The 23,309-nt window shown below is 41.0% G+C and overlaps 1 protein-coding gene across 6 annotated transcripts in view; it reads left to right on the plus strand.

Moving 5' to 3' along the window:
• The first annotated feature begins 93 nt into the window (after positions 1 to 93).
• The window catches only part of JPH1 (junctophilin 1), an 85,672-nt gene continuing 62,456 nt past the window's right edge, over positions 94 to 23,309 (plus strand). For 5 of the 6 annotated variants that reach the window (XM_042808955.1, XM_042808956.1, XM_042808958.1 and 2 more), the window contains exons 1-2: positions 189 to 349; positions 7,337 to 8,093. In XM_042808955.1, the coding sequence (XP_042664889.1) occupies positions 211 to 349; positions 7,337 to 8,093 (896 nt within the window). In that variant the 5' untranslated portion in view covers positions 189 to 210. Of the gene's footprint in view, positions 350 to 7,336; positions 8,094 to 23,309 lie in introns of all 6 variants that reach the window. The other variant, XM_042808961.1, reaches the window with a different exon arrangement.

Genomic DNA, 23,309 nt, shown 5'->3' on the forward strand with positions numbered 1-23,309 from the left:
GGCGGTACCTACTGCGGCGGCTGGGAGGACGGCAAAGCCCATGGGCACGGCATCTGCACCGGGCCCAAGGGGCAGGGCGAGTACGCCGGCTCCTGGTCGCACGGCTTCGAGGTGGCGGGCGGCTACACCTGGCCCAGCGGCAATACCTACCTGGGCTACTGGGCGCAGGGCAAGCGGCACGGGCTGGGCGTGGAGACGAAGGGCAGGTGGATGTACCGCGGCGAGTGGTCGCACGGCTTCAAGGGGCGCTACGGCGTGCGGCAGAGCCTCAGCACGCCGGCCCGCTACGAGGGCACCTGGAGCAACGGGCTGCAGGACGGCTACGGCGTCGAGACCTACGGCGACGGAGGTGGGCGCCGGCGGGGGGCGCCCCGCGCGCGGCAGCGACGGCGGTGGGGGGCGAGAAGGGGGCGCGCCTGCGTGAGCGCGCGCTCGGCGGGGAGGACCCGGCCCCGGCTGCCACCGGGCCTTGCGCCGCCGGGCCGCGGGGGCTCCTCAGTGCACGGGGCGCCACAGGTGCCCCGCGCCGCCCCGCCGGGCGTTAGCGGCCGCTCCGGGGCTCGGCCGCGCGGCGCTCCCGGCTTATCGCGGTCTCCCAGCCCGGGCTAAAAGCATTCAGCTCGCGGCTTTCCGCAGCGCTTGCCGGGCTCGTCGAGGGTCGGGAGGGCAAGCTCCCTGCGCCTGGAGCCTTGGAGAGGGTCGGGCTGGGATTGGGGAAAGGCTGTTCACCAGGGGGTGGTGGGCTGGAACTGGATGCCCAGGGCAGTGACCGCGGCCGGAGCTCAAGGGGCGCTTGGAAGTGAGGCTTGAATTGTTTGTGCTGTGAGGAGACGGGAGTTGGACTCAGTGATCCGTGTGGGACCCTTCCAAGTTGGGATGTGCTGTGATTCTGTGACTCTCTCACCACTGTTTCCGTGGTAAAATACTGTAAACTTAAGAAAGATCTTCATTCCATGTTGCTCTGCTCCCTCGCTTCACTGATAACATATGCTGGTTTACATTCATGAACTCAACTGCAGTGAAGTGGATACTGAACGTGCATGACACGAGTGAAACTTAGCTGCACCTCCATGCAATGACTTGCACTGCATTCAAATGCAGTTGCAGTTTCAAACACATGGAAGCTGGACGGGTGATGGATGAAACCAGTCCATAAATCACCCCCTCGCTCACCGTAGGAAGACAGATGCATGCAGTAGGGCCGGACACCCCACACCCATTTTAGCAGTGCTTTTCGAGCTCAGGCTTAGTGGGGTCACTCGGGACTCAGCTAACTTGATGGGTTAGTTGCACCTCATCCTACCATGCCTGCATCATTTCACATGTTGTGTGGAGAAGTAATCCCAGTGTTTTTAAATTAGCTTTCTGCTGCTGTAATGTTATTGACATCAGTGGAAGTGCCACCTCACCTGTGTGGAGTTGCTTTTAAGCTTGATCTAGTGGTGGCATCCCTGCCCATGGCATGGGGGTTGGAACTGGGTGATCTTTAAGGTCCCTTCCAACCAGTGCCATTTTGTGATTGATTTGTCCCACTGTAAATGAAAGAGCTGATCTCAGTTTTAGAATTAGCAGTGTGCTATTTTTTAAGGAAGGGCTCCTTGCTGCAATGCTGCGCAAGCTGCATATACAACGTGCAAGAAATACAACTTAACAAAATTAGTGGTAACTTGTAACTTCGTAATGATGGGATTAAAGGACCAGCCTGTGTATCAGATCTGTTGAATGATTCTGCTGCTGGTTTCTTTAGGGAGTTCTGTTAAGAGATTTGTGGTAGAACTGTAGAAATAGCATCACAGAATGGGTGATTTTGTATTATGCGGAAGAGGTGTTTACAGATGGAATACTTTCCCCTTCTGCTCTTTCTGAAATACAGAGTGTAGTGAATTGGGTGAGATTCATTTCCATGAGAAAATGCAGTGCTATGTTTTCTGTACCCTGAACTCTTCTAATCCCTTTGATTGTGCATTTTTATAACTACGTGGAAAAGTTTTCTGATGTGGAAAGCTCTGATGATCACTCTCAGCGTGGCTATTGTCGTGAGGATTTAAAAGCCTAACCAAACCACATGGATAAATTTTCAGTTTCACTTTCATCACACAATACATTTTGAATTTTGTTCAGATTTATTTTGTCTCGTAACTCAGAAGCTGAATTCCTAGTGGCCATAGTTTTGTTTGGTTGTTGTTTTTTGTTTTTCTTGTCCAGAAAAGTAAATTGCTACTGTGTTTCACAAACCAAAGTTCCTTGTATCTCCATCTTTAGACTTCTTGTGGATACTTTTTATTTCAGTAGAATACTGATAATTCAGTGGTAAATTCTGTAAATTTTTAGGCTTTAAACTAACAGGAAACCCTTTGTCTGAAACAGCACTTAGAATGTACAGCTTCCTTTGTAAATTATTTATTTTTATTAACTAAAATCTGCTAGTAAGGTCCCAGTCTTTTAGACATTTCAATTCATGTGGACAGAAGATGTGAATCCCATTGATTTTAATGGAAGCATTTGTGAATGAAGCCAGGCGATATGTCAGATGATTGCAGATGGATCTCTGTGTTCATGCTCTGGGTACAGTGGTTGTAGTTGCACACTAGAAGAATGTCTGAAATGCTTTTACAAGGCAGCCGGATTTACATATGTGTCTTTAATACACTGTGAAATAATCACAGGAAAGCTGTTCCTTAATTCTGACCTGAGAATACTGGAAAATAGTGGGTTTTGCTATGCAAATTGCCATTTTGCTTTAAAAACCACTAAAATACAGGCCTTTTTACTGTTGTGGGTTTTCTTTTGCTGTTGTTGTTGTTGTTTTGGTAATATGATATTTCTGATTGCTTTGATGATATTAGTAATTGAAGTTGAGGAAGAGAAAAGGAACATGAACACCAGTGGCAGTCCTCAGTGTTTCTGCACACACTGCTTTGCACGTTGTCAGTAGTATAGATCGTGCCTTGTCTGAATGCAGTGAAGTTGTCACTCCAATGAGTCTTTGAGAAAAACACAGTGAATTATACGTAGATCATGGTCCTCTGTTCACTGTACGTGCCTATGCTTGGCTTTCAAGTGACCTTTCAGGTTGTACCCTACAATGATCTGGAGTTCTGTGCCTCCTCTAGGCTGCCTTGATTTCCTTGGATCCGTGTGAATCCACCTGCTTACCTGCGGATTGTTTACTGAGGGATTGCAGCCTAATTTGCTGCTTCAGTGTGTGTAAGTTAGTTAGCACCTTATGATCCTGCCAGCAGTAGCAGTAACGGGAGTACTGCTGTAAGAACATGTGTTGTTCATCTGTGGACATCAGTGGCAAATGCATGTGAAGAAAAGGCCATCAGTGGTGCACGCGTTCATTGATTTCTAAGCAGTCAGCTTTCTAGGTGTTTGTTTATCTAACGTCCAGAGAGCGTGTAAGAACATTGAGGTGGCACCTAAATTATTAAACTACAGAAGATGAATGTAAAGGTTATGAGTAGGAGAAGCAGTTCCTAGTGCGGTGGCCTCCATGCTTTTTTACAGCACAGTTTTAAATTTGAGCCACAAGTAGGCAATGACATTTACAGCTCTAAGATACAGTTGGGAGTCTGGAGAAGTGTAGCACGATGTAGCTCTGAGGAGACAGGTTATGACATTCTACCTTACAGCAGTTTGCCAAGCAAAAACAAAATTTGAAAGTACACTTTCTGTTAGTTCTCAGGCTGAAAATATGAACATCTGCTCAGGGGCACCACGGTCAGTAGAAGCTGTTGCTGAATGGTTGGGTTTTTTTGTTACAACAAGCCTGGCTTTTAGGAGGTAAAGTTATCATTTTATTGTAAAAAACAGTTTTAAATTAGCTCCATAATCACAGTGGTAATTAAAAAGTTGACCCTCAGTGAAACTGCTATAGACAGTGCATTATAATATATGATAAAACAAGAAATGATGTGTTGATATTGTCATTCATATTTGTATCTGTGTATAGAGCTAAGTAGATACCATGTTTCTATCTTTATTCATAAGAAGAGCTGTTTTATCATCTTGTACTGTATGCTGTAGCATTTTATTATATTACAGTATTAACGTACCAGATACCTTGATTGTTTAAAGATGCCCATAATTTCTTCTGATGAAGGGATGAGGCAGTTATGGTCTGATATGATAAATCACGGTACTTAAGTCTCCATTCTAGGAAGTTTTTCACACAGAGGGTGGTGACGCACTGGAACAGGCTGCCCAAGGAGGTTGTGGATGCCCCATCCCTGGAGGCATTCAAGGCAAGGCTGGATGTGGCTCTGGGTCACATGCACATAGCAGGGGACTTGAAACTAGGTGATCACTGTGGTGCTTTTCAACCCAGGCCATTCTATGATTCTACAGGTCTGTTGCATCTGTATTCTGTAAACTGCCCTCCATGTGCCATTAAAATATCTTTCCTTTAACACTTAAGTTAAAAAATCAAGGAAAGAATCAGCTTTCTAGCACTAGTATTGAACCTTTTCTCTTACAAATTTCTAATATTAGAAAATATCCTTGTTGCCTGCAAGACTGCATAAAATTCCAACTAAATCTCTTCCAAGAGCCAGTTCACTATGAATCTTTCATTGCCTCATTTGCTCTTTTCTCTTTAGAAGAAACTGGCATTGATTTTATTGGCCTAGTAGAAAGAAAAATCTGACAAATAAACAGCAGCACATCAATTGTCCTCATTTTAATACCCTTTTGGGCAACAGTAACCACTTCTGTCTGTAGAGCAGGGAAAAATGTGAATCATAATTTGATTAACTATTTTTGAGCTTTTTTTTTTTTTTTAGGTCAAAATATTAGTAAGAAAAAATGGCAAAGGCAGGCCATTTGTACTTTTATAAAATTCTGTGCTGGAAGGGATTGTTTCTGCTTTGAGTCAGACACTCAAATAGCAACGTGGAGAGCCACAGTTATACTGCTGTAATGTAATTCTGGGATATAATCACAATTAGAATTGGATTTATTATTTTCAAATGAAATTAACGAACTGATGCAGAATATCAGATTGTTGCATGTAGCAGTGCAGTGTACCTTGCCAGATTCTTCAGCATGTCATTACGATTCTAGGGCTTTTCCAGTTATAATTGAGGACAAAATGTAGTCATTTATGCCCATAAAATATTAATATATCTCTCTGAAATGTCTGTTTAATTAAGAAAAAAACTACCATATGACCTTTTTTTTTTTTTTTTTGCAGTATTTTCAGGATATGTCAGATTGCTGTTTTGCGCTCATGTCTCTATTTGTTCTTTTCCATATGCTGAGTTTTTTAAAATAATCATGTTTCTAGATTCAGCACCCTTACAAGCAATACAGCAGTAGGTATCCAGGATACAGAGAATGAGAAAGAAACGAAGAAGGTTGTTGGTTTATGTCAGCAGCCATCTGTTAAAACAAAAACCTTCCACTTAGTAGAATTTTTCTACCAACACAAAATAGTTATGTTGTCAAACCTATTTAGTATTATATAAGAAAGAAATCTCACAAACGTGATTGCATGTTAACATTGAAATGCAGCTTAGCTGAAGAGGTAATACAGTAAAACAGTAATCGATAGATAATTGACACCAGCACAGCAAAATACCATGCTTATACAAAGGAGATTGAATATCAAAGCAGCTGAATCTTTGGGCTGCATCTGAAACTCTGGGTATTTCACAAATATGATTACAAAACTTTATTCAGTCATGGAATTTGACATTTGATCTTTAGTTCTCTGAAGAATCATTTTTAATATGTACTCAGTTGAAGCAGAATAAGCTCAAAGATATTTTAGGGAGAGCTTATTCATACTTCTGTATGAATATTCAGAGTCAAAATAGCTTTTAAAAGAAATAGTAGTAGGTGGATGAGAAACCTCTTTTTTTCTTTTGTGTGTATCTCTTAAAGAAGTTTCATAGGGATTACAGTGAAATGATCTTAGAAAGCAAGTTATCTTCTGTTTGCCAGGAGTGGGGCACCTCACACCTTCCTTTGGCTTTCAGAGCCTAGACATGGGAGTGTGTGTCTTATCAAAATGAAAATGCTTTTTGACAATACAAGAAATAAAATAGTCTGAAACAGTAATCTGGTGATAATGCTGTTTCTTGGCTCAGATGCAGCTTTGCATGTACACAGATAAGCATGTCTTCTCATATCAAATACTGTGTTGCTGCTCTTTGTACTGCTTTTTGAAAAAACACTCACAAATAATTATGGTCACAGTATAAACAATGGAATGTAGTTATAGATAGGGTGGTGTGTCATACTCTGTTTATTACTGTCTTGTCTTCTGTATGTACTGCAGCAAAAATGGAAGGCAAAAAAAGCAGAAAAGCCTTCACATTTCTGATTTCTGTCACAACACACTGCAGAATGTAAATAGAAAAATAATCTGACTGTATTTTTATGTCACAGAAGCCTTTCATATTTTTGATGACTGTCAAATAGCTGGAATATTGTTTTTATCTTTAAACCCAAGTTGATACACTTCTCAAGCAAAGGACCTACTCTTCTGGGAATTACTCAACAGATGAGATGGCAGTGAAGGTAGTCTGCTGCTTTCCTGTGACTCCTCCTTCAGAAAGGGTAGCTAGAGTGAAGTGTAGCTCGCTTTATACTGCCAATATTTTAGGTAGCTAGTGTACTTTGTTTATGATATTGAGTAAACAAAAAAATGTTCATAAAAAGCAATATATACAGAGGTTTTTTTTGTAGTGTTTTATCATTTTCTTCCATTCAAGTACATTCAAAATCTTTTTAAAACATTTGATTGTATGATAGGGCTTCATAACAGCAGTCTTCAGGTGGGCCATGGGATCAAGACAGTTTCGTCTTAGTAGGTTGTTGAGTATGTCATGACAGGGAGAGGTCTGCAGTTGTCTTTAAAAAACAGGATGTTTACTCATCCCACTAGCTCTCCTTGTGAGCAGCTGGAGGCGAGAGCCCAAGTGCTCCACTTCCTCCCTGCTTTCTTTCCCTCCACCCTTCTCTCTCTTCCTTGTTGTTCCCTTTAAAAAACATTGAGGGAGTTCTGCCTTTCAGATTTCTTTTGAAATTTCTTCCATGGGTAGAACTGCTCAAAAAACACTTACGATGATAGCTACTGTGTTTTAGTTGTCAAAATAAGCTACTGCAGCTTGGAAAGCAAGGGCTTTGTTAAGGGAAAAAAATGATTTATGAAAAAACAAATAACAAAAAGTATGTAATTTATGTAGTCTCATATGCTGTACTTTTTTTCTTCTGTTTCTAGTTTCCTAAAGCAGACTTATCAGCACAGTGTTGCCAATAGCATACTGAATGTAGACTAGTAGTTCTTCTACAACTTTCTAAATTTAATTTCTGCTAATTACTTTAAAAGGTACATACCAGGGACAATGGACAGGAGGAATGCGACATGGATATGGTGTACGTCAGAGTGTACCCTATGGCATGGCAACTGTGATCCGTTCACCTCTACGAACATCTCTAGCTTCACTTCGAAGTGAACAGAGCAATGGCACCGTTCTGCATGACATCACTGCAGACAGTCCGGCTGGAACAAGAGGAGGTTTTGTGCTCAATTTTCACAGTGAAGCAGAAGCCATGGGAATTAAGAAAAAAGGAGGCTTATTCAGAAGAGGATCCCTTCTTGGTAGTATAAAACTTAGAAAATCTGAATCTAGATCCTCAATATCTAGCAAACGGAGCTCCGTCAGGAGTGATGCTGCTATGAGCAGAATTAGTTCCAGTGATGCCAACTCTACAATTAGTTTTGGAGATGGTGACTGTGATTATTGTCCTATGGAAGACCACGTTGATGCCACCACAACAGAAAGCTATATGGGTGAATGGAAGAATGACAAGCGCAGTGGTTTTGGTGTTAGTGAGCGTTCAAATGGCATGAAATATGAAGGAGAATGGTTAAATAACAGGAGGCACGGATATGGATGTACCATGTTTCCAGATGGCACCAAAGAAGAAGGAAAATACAAAAATAATGTTTTGGTTCGTGGAATAAGAAAGCAACTTATACCAATACGCAACACAAAAACTAGAGAAAAAGTGGACAGAGCTATAGAGGGTGCACAGCGAGCGGCTGCCATGGCAAGAACGAAAGTGGAAATTGCAACTTCAAGGTATGTTACTGCTAAATATATTTGTTTGTCATTGACTTCTTGGGGGAAAAAATCTTGTAGTAAGTGAGCTCTTAGTGTTGACGAAGTATTCAAAAGTGCAAGTGTTTAAATGTTGTCTTTCACTTTCAAATGTGTATCTAATTGGCTTTACTTAAATTAGACATATGAAACTTAAAACCTCAACTTATTAGACTGAAGTTACTCATATATGTTCCATAATATAAAAGTAGATTTCCAGGCTCATACATTTCTGCCTTAAGTCAAGAGCTGTTGCAGTATGTCCTTACTGCATGGAACATAAAACTGCTGAGGAAATGTATGGAATTATGTGGGGAATGTGAAGTGACAAAGGTATATCTTCCTATAAGCAATTATGCTTATTGTGTTGATAATTTTTTGGGAATCAACTGAGACTCTAAAATGGCACATTTTCCACTGGGGATCTTAACATGTGAGTATTTATCTGAGGGAGTGAGGGAACGAACAGTGTGATAATAATGGTTGAGGCTCTTGTGCTTAGAGGCTGCAGTTTCAGTTGCCAGAAGAGTGTCTGCTGAAAAGAATGTTTGTATGAGGCTTCGTTAGCTTTGAAGTATTGCTCTCCTGCAGTCTGAATTCATCAGGCTTTTGTGACCACCTCTTCAAATAGCAGTGGGCTTCTCCCCACCATCAAGTATTCGAGGTGGAAGGGAAAAGTGAAAGAGTATGATTAGGAGTAATAGGGGAAAATGTCACTTCTGCTTTGGGCTCCTAACCAACAACCAGAGTTGTCTGAAATGGAATTGTTATAAATTAGATCAGTCTAGACAATGTTAATAGGTTTTACTATAAAGACTGAGGGCTCTTTAAAAAGCTATTTAATTTTTAATGCTTTCAGATAAGTTTCTGTGGCAGTTTCTCTTTTTGGTTTTGGTCTGTTTCCTCAGGCAGGCTTTTCTTGAAATATGCTGTGGACCAGAAAAAGAACCCAGAAATGTGCATGAAAGAAAATCTTCCTGCTATTTTAGAAAGAGGCTGTCACGTTACACTTACAGCTGAACAACTGATTCCTGATTTAGTATGGTCAGTAGTGTATGTTCAGTGACTCTCCTTTTTCTGGCCGTTGTCAAGAATACAGAAAAGACTGAAAACTACATACATGGGAAGGGTGAAATACATGGATGGCTCATAGCAAAAAGTAGTTGAGACATAAATATGAAGAATTTAGTGTACTGTTCAAGAGGCTTTATGAGCACTGGGCACCAAAGTAACTAGAGGGTAGCATATATTCTACTGCTTCTATAAATACATGTAAGGCATTATATGACAGCATATCACATTAGTGAAGCTGAGCTGTAATAGCTAGCTTTAAGAAGTTCCTGGATCCCATTCATGTTTTGTCAATACATAAGCCTTAACTCTCAAAAATGAGTGACAGAATGTGTGGATAGGGTAATCACCGCTTGGAGTCAATATAAAGATGTTAAAAAAAACTATGGTCTGAGATCCTTAAGTTACAAGGTGCAGTGTATACACTTCCCCCTTAAGAAGAGATATGTCTCTAAGGTGTTTTGTTGCCTGTCCTCCTTCTCTGCTGCTTCTTTGGAGCTATCCATGAAAGTAGTGTTTATTTCTTGAAAAGAAGTTCTTAGAAGTGGGACAGTGGAAGTCATCTGTAGTAGTGCACCTGTGACCATGGGCTACTCCTTTGGTTTTTCAGTTGAGAATCTGTCAGGCACAGTCCCATGATGTACCTGCAACCTTGATGTCAGCACAGGTGAAGTTTCTTCTTTTTTAGCAGCCTTGCACTGACTGTACTGGCAAGAAGCCAAAGGCAAAGAGGCCTGACACCTAATCGGACAACATCAAGCATAAATATTACATAAACTTCTCTCGTGAGTGTATATGAGGTTCATGCGGTAGGGAAAACATGCTTCCCGTCTCTCAAGTTTTCAGAATTCCTTTTAGGATCAACAACTGGGAGTAAGTCCATGGCATTATGTGAAGTAAGGGACTGTCATGCTGGCAGAGTCCGTTATACTGACTATCCAAGAGTCAGATCATCTAGAATAGTTCCTAGAAGAGCATTCCAGACTGACTGGATTAGTACTGTTTCAGGATGAAAGAACTTGCTTCTATCGTTTGGAAACTTGAGGCTCACTACTGGTTTGTGACTGCTAGTTTACTAGACTGATAAATGTTGCTGTCTAGTTGATAAAAATAAAATACCTTTGATTTACAGTGAGATTATCCTATTACTGATGCAGAATATTGCCCCTGGGAAATTTCTGCTAACATAACTTCTGCAAAATCTCACTGTGCTGAAAGCATAGTGATAGGAACTGAGCAATTATTTTCCTAACGCTAGGTGAGGAGAGAGATTGGGAAGAGTCTGAGAGACTTCAGCTGCACCTGCCTCTCAGATACTAGTATTTCTGCAGTGTCTTAGATGAATGGTTGTCGTCTGTTTCCTAATGATCAGTATTATGGATTGAGGGGAGAGGGAGAAATCCAGGAGTGCCTCTTTTTCATTTCTCTGACATATAATACAGATACAGAAGTGTTTCTGCCCATATGGCCTTTAAGACTTTCTGTGTGTATAACCTAACTGATGGATGTCAACACACACACACGCACACGGTTTTCTATTCCAGACAGCTAGAAACCCTGGCTCACTATAGTCAGACACCTTCCTTTCCGGCTGTGTGCTCTTGCTCTTGTACTGTTCATTCCCTAAATGTTTGCTGAGCTAAAGGAAACCAGACTCCATTCTCCTCTTCATAGTTCCCTGCTGATTGTGCCAGGTTTGACTGATAGTTTGACCTGTTGCAGATGTCCACACCGTCATCAGCAAGACCAGCCACTGTTTTGCTTTATATTCTTGATGTCCTTTTATATCTAAAAGTCCTTAATAATCTGTGTAGTCACCCTTTATCTATCATGATAGTTTGTGTATGAAGATCTAAAAGTTGGATTAAGTGTAGCTTTCCTGAGCCTGAATTTACATGGCTCTCTTGACTCATCCTTTGGGGTTTTGAGGTATCTGTACCGAAGTGTTTAGTTACAGCAGCATTATTTCTCTAAAGATGGAAGAGGAAGCTTTATAAAAATGTGCAGTGTATGGAAAAGTGGTGTATGAGGGAAATAGTTACTAGCCTCTGCTACACAGATCTCTACCCAAAACAGATTATATGGTAGCAACAATAGCAGTATTTTTAGAGTGATAATGCAGCGTGGGAGTTCAGTTTGTACATTATAGTTTTCCTAACTATACTTAAGACAAAATATTAAGGTATAAAAACAAAAATCCTAGATTTTGAGGGATTAAGGAAGTATATTAGATACTTGTTCCTTTTAAGATATTAAAAGGTCTTTTTTTCTTCTTCTTCTTTTTTTTTTTTTTTTTTCCTTTTTTAAGTGATTATGAGCAGTAATTAGATCAAATTCATCTTTAGCACCAATTTGTGCTGAAAGTGGTCAGGTTTACTTTAGATACATTTTGAGGGCTTGGTCTCTAAAAGCGGATGCTCTCTTCCAGAAACTGTTAATGAATTCTATTTTTCTGTCTATTTCAAGCACATGTGAAATGCATTAAATAAAAAATAAATTAAAAAAAAAAAAAAAAAAAAAAAAAAAAAAAAAAAAAAAAAAAAAAAAGCTAGGATATATACTTTACCTTTTGGATGATATTAAAAATCCCCAAAAGTCCACCAAAGCAAGAGTGAAACAGAAATTTAATATCAGATACTTCTCACCATAGGGATTTTGAACTTCGTTTTTATTCCTGTTATTTCTTACTTATAAGAGGTAAGCCTTGGCAGGTTCACTATGAAACACTGGATTTTCATTATGTTTTACTTTTGCTTACTGGAATTATATTAGAACACTTCTTTTATGGTATGAAAATGCCTGAAGTCCTCCTTGGAAGAGCAGTTTAGCTCTTCCAAAGTTTGATTAACTTTGCCTCTATCACTACTTATAACAGTAAAAACTGTAGCAATTTAGGAATTTGGGAGTTGAATATAAACCTGCATTCTCATACTGAGTATCTCTGGGTGTTTTTAAATGTATGAATACTGTAAGTGAATATGTAGCCCTGGAAGCAGAAAGAATGATGTTTGTTTATATGCAGTCTTTCCTACACTGGATTCTTTCTAGGAAAGTCAATATTACAGGTTCAGAAGTGAGAGCTCAGAGCCAGTCTTTTCTCCCTTCAGATTGTTCCTAGCTAACACTCAACTAGAAATTCTCCTTTTAGCATTGTCTCTCTGGAGAAAAAGGAACTTTGCAAGTACATAAGAACGAAAAGATGAAAAGACAGTAAAAGAAATAGGTGTTGAATGATAGTGATAACGGAGAGAAAGGAAAAAAAGAAATCAAAAGAAATAAAATGTTTCCTTGTTGATCTTTTCCTTGTACTCCATTGATCTTTCAGCTCATAAAACAGCCAGAAGAATTAAGTAAAGTATATATACTTTATTCTGCTTTCCATGGAAACAAACACTTCTAAAACTCTTTCACAATTTTGAGATAAGTTAGTAACTTGTATTGTCACAATTTGCTGCAAGACCTTTTGCCCACCTGAAGAGTTACATTGTCAGTGTTTGTTGCATAAGCACCTGCGGTTTCAGTCTGGCATAATGGTGCCTTTGTGTTAGGCACAGTACAAACAAATCACCCTGAAAAGACCTTACAGTCTGGGAAAATGGCTGTGTCCACCAAATGGAAAAAAGCTGGCACATCTGTGAAAGGGCCTGAGATCAAGATAGCAGTAAAATTAATCTGTGCAGCTAATAATATAGAGCAATTTCTCCTTGTTAATTAGCTGTGTATGCTTAGATTGCCTTACTTTGCAAGCATCCAGTCAGGGATCACTTCTAAGGGGAGATTAAGCAGTGCCTTTTCTGCAGTGATTTCTTTCTCGCAGCAGCTTTTTCATACTACTCCATTTTATTTTTCACATGTTTGAGTCCGAATCCACAGATGGTATGGCTTAGGTGCAGCCTGTATATTGCTGTATAAAGTACTGAAACTCTGGGTCTGACTCTGTGCTGTGGGCAGCCAGCTTTGTGTTGTGGGGCTGTTGCTGAGCAGCATCAGCCTGGTGGAAGGGCCACAGGAGGATGGGGCGGGAGGGCTGGCCTGTGAGCTGCAACCCAGCACAGAGTGCTTTTGGATTCAGTTATGCGTGGGGTTACAGTGGCCTTCTGGAGCTCGTAGCTGTCTTGTGACATTTTCAGTGCTGAGGATAATTTAGAGAGCCTGTCCTGGCACTGCACCAGCCAGGCCTGGGCCTGGCAGCTTAACACTGGCTTAAAGATTGGGCTGTGCCTGCTGTGAACCACGCTGCTCACTTATCTGCCCCAGAACACAGCGGTGGCAGTAGAGCAGCACTTATCTTTCTCATAACCTCAATTCTGAGTAAGTTTTGGTAATGCTGTGCTGCATGTGATGGATTTATTTGAAGGAATTGCTCGGTAGCTGGTTCCTTCATAGTGTTTGTTGCCTTGCCCTGACCACTGGTCTCAGATTGACCTTGACAGACTGATTTTCAGGAAGAACTACAGTTAGGTGTGTTGAGTCCTACAGCTTGTGTTCACACTAGATTGCAGCTTCCAGTACTCCCAGCCAGTGCTGAAAAAAACGTGTACTGCCTCCAGCTTTCTGTGGTGGGTTTGGCCAATTCTACCAAGCTTGCTTTACCCAAGAAACTGAAAGGGACACTTGTAAGACTATTGCCTGCACATCTTTGAGATGCTTTACTTATTGTGGCTGAAATAAGAGCATTGTGTTGAGGCACAGGATCCAACAAATACCAAATATTTTTGTATAAGACTGCTTGCTTTAGTATTAAGTTGATCAGTTTCAAAACAAATTTAGTTTTAATTTCTTTACTACATGGTATATTTGAATGTAACAAAATGCTGTGCAACAAAGCGAATTCTGTGTAACAAAATGAATGCAAAAAAAGCCCTTAAGCCTTCAACTACCGTGGATGGTAATTTTTGTGTTAATACTGCATCCTGTAGAGGAAACTATGTGCTCCTTGGATCCTGTGAGTTACGCCACTGACTTCAGTGGGGCGTATTTTTACTCAAATTTCAGAAACAACTCACTAGTAAAAGTTTAGTTTTGTAGTTTTGGACCATTTCTCCATTATTTGCTGTGGTGTGAATAATGATGTTTTTGAAATAACAAATTCTATAAACTTCTTTATACAGATTTGCTTTCTTAATACTTAACGCAGTAAGATTTCAAGGCTGAAAATTTACAAAATTACTGTGCTAACACTCGGCTAGAAATTTTAAAAAGCCTCAAGTGTTTGAACTTTTTTTTTTTTTTAAATTGAAGTGCCTATGTCAAAATACACTTATTTACAGTTTGAATATCAAAAGAAAAAAATGAAAGGCCTGCACTGATTCTAGAGTGAATGCATTTTGTAATACCTTCAGGAACAGTTCTGTAACAGCAAGTGAAGGGCAGTCAGTTCTGGGGTGTGATTGGTCTCACTATGAGTTTGTACTAGACAAAGATTTAGTTACTTTTCTAACTTGCTTAAAATCTAGAGGTTGGTAGTTTAAGATTGAAAGTGTTCTCTGCTTTCAAGACATAAGCAGACACTGCACTATTGCTTAAACGAAGCATGAAAGGAAAAGTTCTGTGTCTGTTTATTTTTAGAATATATAAACTTCTAAAAATGCTTCTTTGTTCAGGTGGATAAGGATTTTTTTGCTCATTTTCCAGAATACTTTGTTTTGGAGCTGAATCATTACAGTGGTAGTCTAGCAGATGTATATGAAAACACAGTGATTTTTGTGTGGTATTGAGACATTGTAGTAAAAGGTGCCTCAGGTGCCTCTAAGTAATAGGTTTGAAACCCTGGAACTGGAGGGTGAGGAGGCTGAGAACAAGGTGGTGGAACAGCCTCTGAGCTTTGCTAAGGAGAGGCGGTCGGCTCCACGCTTGAAGACCGCCTCTTCTGGTAAAGAAAGGAGGGTGACAGTTGTAGGAGACTCCTTTCTAAAAGGAACTGAGGGCCTGATGTGTCATCCTGACCCCACCCGGAGGGAAGTGTGCTGCCTCCCTAGGGCACAGGTCAGGGACATCTCTAGAAAGCTGCCTGGGCTTATTCGCCCATCTGACTACTACCCCTTATTGGTAGTTCAGGTTGGCAGTGTTGATGCTGCCAAGAGAAGCCTAAGGGCTATCAAGAGTGACTTCAAGGGTCTGGGGAGGGTACTGGATGGTGTGGGAGTGCAGGTTGTCTTCTCTTCTATCCCTTCAGTGGCGGGGAAGCACTCTGAGAGGATCAAAAAAACCCTCCTCATCAATAAATGGCTTAGAGGCTGGTGCAGGCAGAAGAACTTTGGTTTTTTTTGACCATGGGGCAATTTACTCAGCTCCTGGCATGACGGCTGCAGATGGAGCTCACCTGTCTGCAAGGGGTAAAAGGATCCTAGCCCAGGAGCTGGCGGGCCTCATTGAAAGGTGTTTAAACTAGGTAAGAAGGGGGAAGGGGACAAAATGAGGACTGCTGAGGTTCAGGTAGTTCGAGGTTCAAAAGTGAACTTGATGGGTGACGAGGGTGGAGTTCGAAGGGATGGAGTGTGGCAGGGGAATGCTGCCTCCCTGAAGTGTCTATACACTAGTGCGCGCAGTTTGGGAAATAAACAGGAAGAGTTGGAGATCTGCATGCGGTCGCATGGCTACGATCTCATTGCGATCACGGAGACGTGGTGGGACAGCTCGCATGACTGGAATCTTGTCATGGAGGGCTATGTGCTTTTTAGGAAAGATCGGCCAGCGAGGCGGGGTGGTGGAGTTGCTCTTTATGTAAGAGAGCAGCTTGAATGTATTGAACTCCACCTGGGGGAGAGTGGTGTAGCAGTGGAGAGCTTGTGGGTAAGAATCAAGGGGCGGGCTGGTATGGCTGACACCGTTGTGGGTGTGTGCTACAGGCTCCCTGATCAGGAGGAGGAGGTTGATGAGGCCTTCCACAAACAGTTGGAAGCAGCGTCACGATCCCAGGCGCTGGTGCTTGTGGGGGACTTCAATTATCCAGATATTTGCTGGAAAAGCAATGTGGCCAGGCATGCGCGGTCCAGATGGTTCCTGCAATGTGTTGATGACAACTTCCTGATGCAGGTGGTTGAGGAATCGATGAGGAGAGGAGTACTGCTGGACCTTACTCTCACTAATAGAGAAGGGCTTGTCAGGGAAGTAAAGGTCGGGGGCAGCTTGGGTTGTAGTGACCACAAGATGGTGGAGTTCAAGATCCTGAGTGGAAGAAGTAAAGCAAAAAGTAGGATTGCTGTCGTGGACTTTAGGAGAGCCAACTTCGATCTCTTCCGGGGCCTACTTGGAGCTATCCCGTGGGCTAGGGTGTTGGAAGGGAAGGGGGCCTGTGAAAGCTGGTCGGTATTTAAGCAGCTCTTCTTCCAAGCCCAGGATTGGTGTGTCCCTGTGAGGAAGAAATCGGGAAAGGGTGGCAGGAGATCTGTGTGGATGAGCAAGGAGCTCGTGCACAAACTCAAAGGAAAGAAGAAGACCCATGAAATGTGGAAAAAGGGTCTGACTACTTGGAAAGAATACAGAAATGTTGTCAGGGTCTGCAGGGATGCGACTAGGAAGGCTAAAGCCCGCCTGGAATTAAATCTGGCAAAGGGAATAAAGGATAATAAATAAGTTTTTTTCAAGTACATTAACAGTAAAAGGAAGGCTAGGGAGAATGTGGCTCCCCTGCTAAGTGATGGGGGTGTTCTGGTAACGGGGGATGCTGAGAAGGCGGAGATACTGAATGCCTTCTTTGCTTCTGTTTTCAGTGAAAAAGCTCCCCCTCGGGAATCTGAGACCCTGGAGGTTAGTGAGAGGGTCTGGGGAATGGAAGACCTCCCTTCAGTCAGGGAAGAGGTGGTCCAGGAGCGCCTAGGCAACACCAATGTTCACAAATCCATGGGACCCGATGGGATTCATCCATGGGTGCTGAGGGAGCTGGCAGAGGTGATTGCTGAACCGCTTTCTGTCATCTTTGAGAAGTCTTGGAGGACGGGGGAGGTGCCTGAAGACTGGAAGATAGCCAACGTCACCCCAGTCTTTAAAAAAGGCAAGAAGGAAGACCCAGGCAATTATAGGCCAGTCAGCCTCACCTCTGTCCCTGGAAAGGTGATGGAACAGCTTGTACTGGATGTCATTTCCAGACAACTGGAAGAAGAGGAGGTTATCAGGATTAGTCAGCACAGGTTCAAAAGGGGGAGGTCGTGCTTGACCAACCTGGTAGCCTTCTATGATGTTGTCTCTGGCTGGGTGGATAGGGGGAGAGCAGTGGATGTAGTCTATCTTGATTTCAGCAAGGCATTTGATACTGTCCCCCATGACATCCTTATAACAAAGCTGAGGAAGTGTGGGATAGAAGAGTGGACAGTGAGGTGTGTTGAGAACTGGCTGACTGGCAGAGCACAGAGGGTCGTTGTTGGTGGTTCAGAGTCCAGTTGGAGGCCTGTAACCAGCGGTGTTCCTCAGGGGTCTGTGCTGGGTCCGGTCTTGTTCAACATCTTCATCAATGACCTTGATGAGGGAATAGAGGCCACCCTCAGCAAGTTTGTTGATGATACGAAGTTGGGAGGATTGACTGACATGCCTGAAGGCTGTGTTGCCATTCAGCAAGACCTGGATAGGCTGGAGAGCTGGGCAGAAAAAAACCGGATGAGGTTTAACAAAAGCAAGTGTAGAGTCTTGCATCTGGGGAGGAATAATTCCATGCACCAGTACAGGTTGGGGGATGACCTGCTGGAGGGGAGCTCTGCGGAGAGGGACCTGGTGTCCTGGTGGATGACAGGTTGGCCATGAGCCAGCAGTGTGCCCTTGTGGCCAAAAAGACCAATGGCATCCTGGGGTGCATTAAAAAGAGCGTGGCCAGCAGGTCGAGGGAGGTGATCCTCCCCCTCTACTCTGCCCTGGTAAGACCTCATCTGGAGTACTGTGTCCAGTTCTGGGCTCCCCAGTACAAAAAAGACAGGGATCTCTTGGAAAGAGTCCAGCGGAGGGCCACGAAGATGGTGAAGGGCCTGGAGCATCTCTCCTACGAGGAAAGGCTGAGTGAACCGGGTCTGTTCAGCCTTGAGAAAAGAAGACTGAGAGGGGACCTGATCCAGGTTTATAAATATCTAAGGTGTGGGGGGCAGAATGGTGAGGCCAGACTGTTTTCAGTGGTGAGTGGAGACAGGACAAGGAAAAACGGCTGGAAACTGCAGCACAGGAAGTTCCGCACAAATGTGCGCAAGAACTTCTTACAGTGAGGTGACGGAGCACTGGAACAGGCTGCCCAGGGAGGTGGTGGAGTCTCCTTCTCTGGAGATGTTCAAGACCTGCCTGGATGCCTACCTGTGTGACCTGCTGTAGGGAACCTGCTTTGGCAGGGGGGTTGGACACAATGATCTCTGGAGGTCCCTTCCAACCCCTACAATTCTGTGATTCTGTGAAAAGACTTTTTTTTTTTTTTTTTTTTTTTGTTGTTGTTGTTGTTGTTGTTGTTGTTGTTGTTGGACAAAGAATCAGATGAGTTGTTACTGTGATTCTTGTCAGTTACACAGCATCTCAGTTTTGATCTGTATCACCACAGTCGTTCAAAAGCTAAGCCTTCAACAGCATCTGTCTGCGTTATCTTTCGGGAATTTCTATGATGGAAAGAAATCTCCATTTAAAATATAAAATCTGGTATGGTTTGTAGTGTTCAGTCACATGTGAACCACAGTGTAAAGCCACGTGATTCATTGTATGCTATAAAGGCATATTCAGAAACAAAAGTATTTTGTATCTTTGCTAGTCTAGCTATATGCATAAGGCTAGCACTATATGCATAGTGCTAGTGGAAGCTCCAGAAATTTACTTGATGTTTTGATCTGACTAAACTGACTAATACAGACATTTCTCAACTTCTCTCTTCAAAGCAATAAGGAAATTTGCATTTTTTTTAGCTGTAACAGGTAAAATGTTTTTCAGTTAACAGCAACAAAGGTCATTTAGATGATGTAGTTTGTGCCTTTTGTATTGATCTCCTAGAATATCTTCCAAATAATAACTGATTAATTTCATGAAAACTGGCATCGTTCATTGAGTGATGCTGTTTTCTTGAATATTAATTTATCTTTGTTACGTAGTATAACATCTGTTCATTTTTTTCTAGCGATTAATACTGTACTAATGCATGTAGCAAACATTGGTATACACTTCCATATAGTGATTTACCTTCTTTTGACTACTTCATTATTATTCTCCTCTTTTATTACAATTTGCTGATACTGTTATGTTTTCTGCTTCTTCATTATTCTGTGGTTCTCTGCTTTCAAGTCCAACGTGGCAGAGTTGATCTCCAGTAGCTAGCATTTGGAAGTAGATTTCTCCTGTACGGGTTTGTATTCCCTCAAAACCATTTAAATTTATATGATCTCCAACAAACAATTGACTGTTCTTGCCATTCCCCTTTGTTACTTCCCCAGTTCTGTATAGATGAAGCATCCCAAAATTACATCATTGCTGAGCTCACCACAAATCTTACCGCTTTATGTATGAGGGGGTACTGTTCTGCCTCACACTTCACTCTTACAATTAAATTGAACTTCATTTGTCTTTTGAGACTGATCTGCAAGTTTTCCATTGTATAATGTTGCCGTTCACAGATTTTGTTGTTCTGCTGACATATTTTTCCTGGATGTTTTATGTATGCAAGGGGTTCTCAACTCAAGGCCCTGTGCCTATTCAGTGGCCAGCTTTCTCATTGCTTAAAACAGCGATTTAGGCTTGTATGTATTATATTCTGTTTTTTAACTATTCTTTTATTTTTTCCTTTATTCCTCCATGTAGGCTTCAGACAGTTTCTGATAAAGAAATTGCTATATTTTGGTCCTGGTGCCTTAAAAACAAAGATTGATTGAAAGTGATGGTATTACTACATTAGGAATTTTTTTATGTTGCTAATACAAAACCAGTTAAATAGGAGTTCTCCGTCTTGTCTTCTAGAAGTTTAAAACGAAAGGTGTGTATTTCTCTTTTATCCCTGAGTCTGGTGGACTGACATTTAGGCTTATTTACTTCTCATACTACTACAATGTAGCACCTCCACTTTAAACTCCCATCCATTTGCTGACATGTGTAAGATGAGGGAGAGAATGTTTTTTGCTGCTGCTTTTACCTCACTTTCAGATTTTGGGGAGATTCATTACAAACATCTTCTCTTTCTCTGAATTTTTAAGCCATTTCAGAAGAAAAAAGTATTGGATTATGTCAGTCTTAAAGCTGTGCTGGACTTAAAATGCAAATGTGGAAAGCGGCAAGACTTAAAGATGTCCTCTGGTAAATTAGCAGTCTTTTGGCCAATGTGGACGTGCTTCATAGTAGCTTATTTTGAGCTTAGGTTGTATGGCTGTCACTGTTAGAAGCCTTGCAGGAGAAGTAAAATTAATAAATCTTAGTTATCACAAAAGGTGCAATAACTTCATAGGAACTGACTCTGTAAATTCAACACAAGCTCACTTTTTAAGCTTCCTTACTAGAATTTATGACACCAATTATATAAGCATCTTAGGAATATCTTGAAGACGAAGTACATACTGCCTAGCAATAAGATTAAAAAATGTATTTCAGGCATACTAAAGAAGCCAAAATTTGATAGTGTGGGTAACAAGATGCCAGCTGTCAGAATGCTTTGTGAAGATAGAGTGGAACTTGAAGCATTAGGATGTCTTTTTCTTATGTCTACTGTCTGGAGTTCTGCCGTTATCTTAATATAGATTGACCAAGATTTTAATTTTACTTCTACTAAAAATCCAATAATTGCACTCATTCTGTTTGTGTGTGTGGTGTGTATACACATACACGTAGATTGTCAGTCATTAGCATTGTTTTCTGATTCAGAAACCAGCATGTTTTTGGAAATTGTGAATTGCAAAGAAAGTGGGAATAGCATTTTTCAATTTCTACAGATATCAACAGAACAGATAAGCTGGTGAGCTGTTCTGATATTCCAACTGTTTGATTTATATAGATGTGTTGAAGCAATTGTTGATAGCTTCTGTTGAAAAGTGCTTCCCTTTCTTCCTTTGGTGGCTAAAGGGCACCACTAAAGGGTGCCAGATCAGTGAAGTGTTCTGCTTTGTTGTTTGTTTTTTTTTCCTGATGCAGAGTTTATACCTTTTTGTGAAAGAGGTTTTGTTTAAAGACTGAAATGGGACAAATGAAAATTAATGCATACGTTATCTGAATTCTGACCATACTACTCCTCCTGCAAAAAATGCTCTCTTCCTGCTAATGATTAAAATCTATAAAAACATAATTTTCTATATTTATTGTTATAAAGTATTGAAGACTTTCTTATCGTAGTCTATATAAATGTAATAAGTTTCTGATGGACAGACTGCTTAGTGGAGCTTATGTTAGCCTTTGCTAGCAGGAGGTTTAGAGAAGCAGATAAGCACTTATCTTTTAGCTCTGCTGTGGCTCTGGACAGTGACTGCAGAGAGTGATTAGGAAAAATGGCAATTCTAATATTCGTAAAGGAGTTTGTCCTAAATTTGATATATTTTCTTTAAATTTTAATTTATCAGAATATGTTCTAAGTGGCTTTCAACAGTTAACTCTTAAGGTTCAGCTTTGAGATATAACTCACTGTCTGTCTGCTGTTTGTATCAGTGAAGATTGAAACACTGTTGAAGTGGTCTTGAGGTCTGTTAATGAAGTTGTCAGAGGTACAGTCCCTGCATAACAAGATGAACTTTTGCAAAGAGTCTGCAGTGAGCGAACGGTGCACAGGAGTTGATGTCTTTGTCAGGAAGCTCATAATACATAGATAGATAAGCTTTCAAAAACCTCTAACACTGTTTCAATACCTGTTTTGATACCTGATTCTCTATTTCCAGCAGAGGTAAGATCGACTGGAATCCTTTCAGAAAAGAGCAGTATTACTGTGCTTTGGGGCTTGGGAAAGGATTGTACAAATACTGGTCTGGCAAAACTTGGGAGCTGGCTTCCTCATGGAATCCATCCTTATGTTTATTTGATGCTTCACAATAGATTTAATCCAACTGTTTGTAATAATGCAGGTGTTTTTGGTCAGCTGTTCAAAGAACATCCTTACTGATGTTCTGAGAGGCCAGTCTGAGAAAAGCCAGCTTCAGCTGTTCTGGGGAGCCTCATTTGCTTCTTCAAGGTCTCTCGCTACTGAAGGAATTCTGTTCTCTTTCAGTATATCTGAGCATGGAAAAGATAATTTTCTCTGAAAAATAGAATGAATTGGTCTTGAAAATATTTATCCTGATACTTGAAATCGCATATTCAAGTCAGTATGTGACTTCATAATGCTTATTTTAGGAAATAGTTTTGGTTTTGCACAGAAATTCACTTGACCAGAAATAAGGTGACAATTTTCTCTGGATTATTTGCTTCTAATTGCTCGCTGTTAAACACTAAGCCAGTTGATACAGTCTGTTTAAAACTGAATGATTAATTGTCTCTTCCACACTATAACTACCTTGTATATTCCAATCTTCTTACCTTTATATTTTGGGAATAAATTCTCTCATTTTGCAAATGGAAGTTTCAAGGGAGACAGAAACTGAATTTATTTAGGTGCAAATCAGCTGTCTTTTCTAGGTAACTTTGATGTTCCCATCTATTAATAAATGAAACCTGGGAATAGATTAAATACAACTTTTAGCAGCTAAGTCCACTTTTGTTTCAGACAACAGGTAGGGAGTGTATTATCTCAGGTCAGTATTTTCAAGAATATATTCCATTCAGAAGAATAGTTTTGGTGTGCTTTGCCAGATGCTGCACTGAAATTGTCTGTACAATTAATTTCCTGTTTGATTGTTTAGCTTGAGGTGTCTTGGTTTGTGTTGTGGGATTGCTTTTAAGGGAAATAAATGCTGAAAGCTTTCATAAATGCTTTAGCTTCTCTGATCAATTATCTTTGTATAGAAGTCACTTTCCAACCACTAAGCAGCCTTACTTAGGAATGAATGCTATTAATGGGAATGTTATACTTTTTTCATTTTTCTAGAAAAAGTAAATTCCTTGCTTATATCCCTATATTTTGACCCTGCTATTGCTATCAGTATAATGCATTTTCTTCTCTTGGAAAGAAATGCATTAGATGGATTAGCAAAGTACTAAAAATATCTTTGCTTAACCACCAAATTATATAACCATCCGATTTCTGTCTGCTGCTGCTCTCATGCTGTGATG

Source organism: Centrocercus urophasianus, unplaced genomic scaffold (assembly GCF_019232065.1).
Source record: "Centrocercus urophasianus isolate 14NV4802_14NV808 unplaced genomic scaffold, USGS_Curo_1.0 seq_11, whole genome shotgun sequence".
NCBI classification, from domain to species: Eukaryota; Metazoa; Chordata; class Aves; order Galliformes; family Phasianidae; genus Centrocercus; species Centrocercus urophasianus.